The sequence below is a fragment of the Mus pahari genome, chromosome 5, assembly GCF_900095145.1.
Source record: "Mus pahari chromosome 5, PAHARI_EIJ_v1.1, whole genome shotgun sequence".
In the NCBI taxonomy this organism is placed as follows: domain Eukaryota; kingdom Metazoa; phylum Chordata; class Mammalia; order Rodentia; family Muridae; genus Mus; species Mus pahari.
Genome location: NC_034594.1, coordinates 71,093,210 through 71,099,967, shown reverse-complemented (window position 1 = coordinate 71,099,967; position 6,758 = coordinate 71,093,210). Strand labels below are relative to the sequence as shown.

General features: G+C 44.3%; 1 protein-coding gene across 1 annotated transcript in view; it reads left to right on the top strand.

Annotated features, from left to right (window-relative positions):
• The window catches only part of Dtymk (deoxythymidylate kinase), an 8,630-nt gene extending 2,242 nt beyond the window's left edge, over positions 1-6,388 (top strand). The window contains exons 3-5 of the mRNA XM_021198376.1: positions 1,045-1,135; positions 4,837-5,034; positions 6,010-6,388. Coding sequence (XP_021054035.1) covers positions 1,045-1,135; positions 4,837-5,034; positions 6,010-6,120 — 400 coding nt within the window. The 3' untranslated portion in view covers positions 6,121-6,388. The remainder of the gene's footprint in view (positions 1-1,044; positions 1,136-4,836; positions 5,035-6,009) is intronic.
• Positions 6,389-6,758: the final 370 nt, after the last annotated feature.

Below are 6,758 nucleotides of genomic sequence, written 5' to 3'. Positions count from 1 at the left end.
GACCAGGCTGGCCTCGAACTCAGAAATCTGCCTGCCTCTGCCACCTGAGTGCTGGGATTAAAGGCGTGTGCCACCACGCCTAGCTGTGTTGTATTCTTGCATTTTCCGAGAAGTTCCTTTGTTTTTCTGTCTTTTGTCAGATATTGCCTTTTTCTTTTTTTTTTTTTTTTTTTTTTTAAATAGTTTGTTGTTGTTGTCGTCATCTGGATTTTTTTCTTTCTTTTTGTTTCTTACATTAATTTATTGTGTATACAGCTTCTGGCCTACATGCCAGAAGAGGGTGCCAGATCCCATTACAGATGGTTGTGAGCCACTGTGTAGGTGCTGGGAACCTCGGAGCCATCTCTGCAGCCCTCAGATATGCCTTTTATACATTCTGACTCCCGTTCTATGGCTTGTCTCTTACACGGCACAGCTACCTTTTCCTAAGGCTAGCCTGTCCGTTCTAATGACTTTGATCTTTGGTGCTATCAAACCCAAGGGCATCCAGATTCTCTCTCCTTCATTCTCACTTTCCTTTAAGGAGTTTCTCTTAGCCATTTAGGTCTGGGGTCTATTTTAATTCTGTGAAGGCTGTAAGATCTGAGTTTAGATTTCAACCTTCTCCGCCCATCCCCCAGAATCAGTTGCCTCCTTGTGAGTGGAAGGGTCTGGCTTCCTTCTGTGGCCTCAGTGATGCCTTCTTGCTCAGGCCAAGCCCTTCACCTTTGTAAATCTAAGATTTTGTACACTGGTAATGATGGCGAGCCTATGTTGTTTGGTAGAAAACATCCTTGATATTTTGTCTGTTATACTTGGGGGCACAAGTACCAGTCTCATCTTCTGGCTCCCCCATGCCCTCTGCCATCCTTTGCTCTCTGCCTGGGTTCTCCCTTCCCTCAGCAGGGCAAGGTAGAGGTGTCCCTTGGCATATCCTAGAGAGAAGATGTAGAGCTTTCTGGTTGTAAATCAGTTTGTAAATGAGTGCAGTAATTGTCACTGTATGGGATTTCTTGGGATAGTTGGGAAGCCAGTTCCAGGGCTCAGGAGCATTCTGTTTTTCAGACCATTAATTAAGGCGAAGTTGAACCAGGGCGTGACCCTTGTTTTGGACAGATACGCCTTTTCTGGGGTTGCCTTCACTGGCGCCAAGGAGGTGAGTATTGTGTGGCATCTTGTTTCAGGGTGCCAGGTGTGGGTCCTGGTCTGCTTTTCTTCATTTGCAGGGCCCCTGCCACCGAATGTTTGTTGAAATTACTCTTAGGAATTGGATGGCTCTGGCGTTCCTTAACTCTTCAAGATTAAATGGTCTTTCATCAGTAAAGAAACAGGCATGTAGGTTGTTTTTCACATGCAGCATTGCATTTTCCATTCGGATGATTTATCTCACAGAGAGGTTCCTTGTTAAGATTTTCCTGCACTGTCTCACTTTTCAACCTGATATATAATAATGACTAGGACACTGGAGCCTCCCCCACTGACCCCTCTAGTTCCTCCACACTGCTCCCTGTGCATACGGGAAGGAGCTGTGTCCTGCCCTGTGTGTGTGTTTGTTTGTTTGGTTGGTTTTTTGTTTTAATTTCTGCCATTTACGTGCTGGTTTAAGACAAGGTTGCACTTTGTATCCTTGGCTGGCCTGGAACTCCATGTGTAGACCAGACTCACCATGAATCACAGTGATCCACCTGCCTCTGCCTCTTGCGTGCTAGAATTAAAGGCCTGTACCACCACATCTGGCAACAGAAAACCTCCCAGAAGTATCATCAGCCTCAGGGACACCCACACCCTCCTCTGTTCAATATCAGATGGCATGTTGGGTTTGTTTTGTCTTCCGAGACAGGGTTTCTCAGTGTAGCCCAGGCTGTCCTGGAACTCACTGTGTAGACCACGCTGGCCTCGATCTCAGAACCCCACCTGCCTCTCCTCCCTGATGCTGGGTCTAAAGGTGTGTAGCACTGCTTGGCATGTGATTGGGTTTTTTAAATTAATTTATCTATAAGGATGCCAAGTGTAGCTCTCCACAATTGAGGGCTTCTCCCCAAAGGGGTTACATGTGAGGAATGAGTCATTTTTCTCCCTAGCTACTGGGAATTTGACTATGTTCTCGTGATTATATGGACAATACAAATTGAACTTGAGAGAATTTTTTTGGGGGGGTTACAAGGGAGAGGAATCTGGGAAGACTGGTAGGTGAGTGTGATTGGGGTTCATGATGTGAAATTCCCAAGTAATCGATACAAATATTATGTAAATTTTTATATGGGTGTTTTGTTTGCATGTATGTCTGGTGCCCATGGAGACCAGAAGAGTGTATTCCAACTCCTGAAACTGACATTAACCAACCATTGTGAGGTGCCGTGTTAGTGCTAGGAATTGAATCCAAGTCCCCTGGAAGAACAGCCAGTGCTTTTAACTCCTGAGCCCCGTATCTAGCACTTGGAGTTGTTGAGACGGTATTTCTAGTAGCCCAGGCAATTTGGGAACTCACCAGGTAGATCAGGTTGGCCTCAAATTTGTAATCCTTTTGTCTCAGCCTTCTGAGTGCTAGGATTACAGGAGAGAGACATTACTCTGTAAGAACAGTTTCATCTAAACACATTCCAGTTAAACATGTAGTCACTGTTCAGCTCTCAAGAGCTGGCTATTACCTTGAATTTTTATTGTATTAAATGAGAATCTGACTAAGGTCCATGTGTTGAAGTACCTTATAAACCTTGCTAATTTTTATTTATTATAATTGTGTGAGATGGAGGTCAGAATATGTGTGTGTCACAGCATACATGTAGAGATGCAAGGACTACTTTGGAGGATTGGTCTTGCATGCCGTTCCTTTACCAGCTTAGCCATCTCACTGCCTCAGGTTGTTGTTTTCTTGTTACTTTTCTGCTGAGAATTGGACCAAGGGCTTTATATGTGAAGGCGAGTGCTCGAACTCCAAGTCACCTCTCCAGTCCCTTAAATGTCTTGATGTTAAGTTCCCACATCTCTGGGACTCACATTTAAAATACTCTGAGTACTGAGAGTATAACTCTGATCTTTTTTGTTTGCTTGTTTTTTAAAGATGTATCCACTTTATTTTCATGTGTATAAGTGTTTTGTCTGCATGTATGAGATCCCCTAAGAAGGAGGCACAGGAATTGTTAGCCACCATGTGGGTACTGGAAACTGAATATGGGTCCTTTAGAAGAACAGTAAGTGCTCTTAACAGCTAAGCCATCTCTCTATGTAGGAGAGTAACTCTGATAAAGCATGTGCTTGCCCATCTCCCACAAATCTTTTCTTTCTCTTTTTTGTTTTTGAGACAGAATTTCTATGTGTAGGTGTGGTCTTGAACTCAGATTCTTCTGCCTTTGCCTCTTGATTTTGGGGATTAAAGGCATGTGCCACTACTGCTGTGTTTTGTTCTTTTGAGATAGTGTCTTTGGCTGACCTTGAACACTATACAGCCAACGAAAAATAACACTGAGCTGCTTGTACCTCCGAGTGCAGGAGCTGCATGTGTTTTGATTTTGAGACAAGGTCTCCTGTGGCTCAGCTTAATCTGGAGCTATGTAGCCAAGAACTGTCTTCTTAACCACTTTGCAAGTGCTGTCACCGCACATACCGTAATGTTTTTAACTTGTACTTTTGTAAATTTAAGGGTGCTGGGTCCTTAGCAAGAATCAGATGGTGTCTGATAATATCTTTATACAACCCCTGGGGATGACAGATTGCCAAATGATAATCTTTTAAATTGTTTCTTCCACATATGTTAGAGAGATTCCTGAATGGAGTATTTTGTCTGTATAAGAAAGCCAGGGCAGATAGCATGCTGTGGCCCTGTAAGGAGGGCCTCTGGCGTTACTTCTTGAATTATGTTTTCTGGATGATGGGGTGTCCTTTCTAGCCCTACTATTCCTCTGAAAACAAGGACATTTTTAGCAAGTTGATGAAGTGGGAAGATGTATGTAAAAAAATGAGTAGGTAGGCATGGAGTGGGTTTCCAGGATTGCTAGTTTCCTCCAGTGTTTATTGAAATACAAGATTATGGCAAAAACTCTTCCTGTTTCTGGAACAAACGACTTCTCATTGTAGACTTTGAGGTTGAATGGACCACTGGGATATCTACATATGCCATGCCTTATTTTCTGAGACAAGGTCCATATAGACAGACTGCAGAGCATAGAGCTGTGGTCCCATACTGTTTACTCTTATTTCTAGCACCACCACTCCCCCTACTTTTTTCTTTTACAGATTTATTTTGCTGGGCAGTGGTGGCGCACGCCTTAAATCCCAACTCTTGGGAGGCAGANGCAGGCGGATTTCTGAGTTNGAGGCCAGCCTGGTCTACAGAGTGAGTTCCAGGATAGCCAGAGCTACACAGAGAAACCCTGTCTCGAAAAAGCAAAAAAAAAAAAAAAAAAATTTTTTTTTTTTTTTTTTTTTTTTTTTTTTTTTTAAAGATTTATTTATTTATTATATGTAAGTACACTGTAGCTGTCTTCAGACACTCCAGAAGAGGGCGTCAGGTCTTGTTACAGATGGTATGAGTCACCATGTGGTTGCTGGGATTTGAACTCCTGACTTTCGGAAGAGCAGTCGGGTGCTCTTACCCACTGAGCCATCTCACCAGCTTGAAAGATTTATTCTTATTTTATGTATGTGAGTAGTGTAGCTGTCTTCAGACACACCAGAAGACAGCATCAGATCTCATTACAGATGATTGTGAGCCACCATGTGGTTGCTGGGAATTGGACTCGGGACCTCTGGAAGAGCAGTCAGTCCTTTCAGCCCCAAACCCATCTCTCCAACCCCCTACCCCTATTTTGAAGCAAAAGACTATATATACCCCACTCAGTTTGCTTTCTCTGTTGGCAGAATTTTTCCCTGGATTGGTGCAAACAACCAGACGTGGGCCTTCCCAAACCTGACCTGATCCTGTTCCTTCAGTTACAATTGCTGGACGCTGCTGCACGGGGAGAATTTGGCCTTGAGCGATATGAGACTGGGACTTTCCAAAAGCAGGTTCTGTCGTGTTTCCAGCAGCTCATGGAAGAGAAAAACCTCAACTGGAAGGTGAGTCATGGAACTATAAGGTGCCATTGAGAAGTTCTGTGGTAGTCTACTCTCTGCTGGCTTCAGCACAGCTGGTCCAGTTTCCCAAGAAACCTCAGGGAAGCTACTCTGGTTCTCTGCCATCAGACTTGCTGCTGCTGCTGCTGCTGGTGATTAGACTCCAGGGAACCCCAGCAAACTTCTGCATCTTATTCTGAACAAGCCTTTAGTCATGTGATATCACCATTCAGAACATGGTCTTGCAAACTACATCACACTTTTATCATAGGAATGGCTCTTCAGTGCACTGTGTATATCGTTGTATTATATACTTAGGAAGTACTTCAGAAGGTGGGGTTTTAACCGGGCGTGGTGGCACACGCCTTTGATCCCAGCACTTGGGAGGCAGAGGCAGGTGGATTTCTGAGTTCGAGGCCAACCTGGTCTACAAAGTGAGTTCCAGGACAGCCAGGGCTACAGAGAAACCCTGTCTCAAAAAACCAAAAAAAAAAAAAAAAAAAAAGGGGGGGGGGGAGGGACTTAGAGATGTTGACACTCTCCTGGCTTTCTCCTGCCAGTCCTAATGGAACAGAGCAGTTGTGCTAGGGCAGTTTTCATCTCAAGAAAGGTGCAGTCCTGGTTGTCCTGGAACTCACTATGTAGTCCAGGCTGGCCTTGAACTCATAAGAGATCTTCCTGCCTCTGCCTCTCAAATGCTAGAATTAAAGGGTGGGTGACTGTTCTTGTCAACTGGAAGACTGCTTAGAGCAAGATGGGTAGCTAGTGCATCTGACTTCACCTGCATTTGGGAAGTAGCAGGCATGCAGGCTGCTTTCCATAAATACAAGGTTGAAAGAAAGCAGCACATGAAGGACCCCTGCAGGGATTCAGGTTGGCTTTTGCAGAGCCCTGGCTCCCCTGCTGTCACCACATGCACTGGGAATAGCAGGATGTGGTACAATGATCCTTTTTCTGCTGTCTCCCCTGTGGTGATAGGTAGTTGATGCTTCCAAAAGCATTGAGGAAGTCCATGAAGAAATCCGTGCACTCTCTGAGGACGCCATCCAAAACGCTGCACAGAGGCCACTTGGGGAGCTATGGAAATAAATCAGCTTCCATTGCCAATACTATTTTCTGGTTCTGAAGGAGACTGGTAGAAGGCTCACGTCTCTACACTATTCAGCAGGAGCTAGTTAGTTCTTGGCAGAAAAGATCTACAAGACCCCTCTCATAACCTGAGACGTAAGTTGAGCAATCTCTCTGCCTACTGCTTGGCTGTAAAGGTGTAAAGGTGTAGCAGTTTCCTTGATCAGTTGGTGGGAACTCAACATTTTTTTTTTTTTTTTACAGAATTAATAAAAATTTACCCAAAAATCTATCTCTAGCTTCGGTTCTGCCCCTATTTATGGATCAGTGTTATTAGGTCCCACGTTCCAAGTCTGTGTTCTCGGTTATTATCTAGTGTCACAGTGCTCAAAATTCTAAGCCCAGTGATAATGACCTTGATGGCTCTGTTATTGCTGCAGGAGCTTTTAACACTATCCCCTCTGTCACACCCACTCCAGTGAAGTGAAGTCTGTGTGAGGAGCCCAAAAGCTTGGAAGCAGTCCTGAGGCAAAAAGTTTCACAGAAACTTAAGTCTCCTGGAGTCTTGGCATCCCGTAGCATGAATGCTGCAAACTTGTCCCTACGTCAGTTGGTAAACGGATCTATGTGCTTTCCTTCAATATTGTTTTATTATAAGT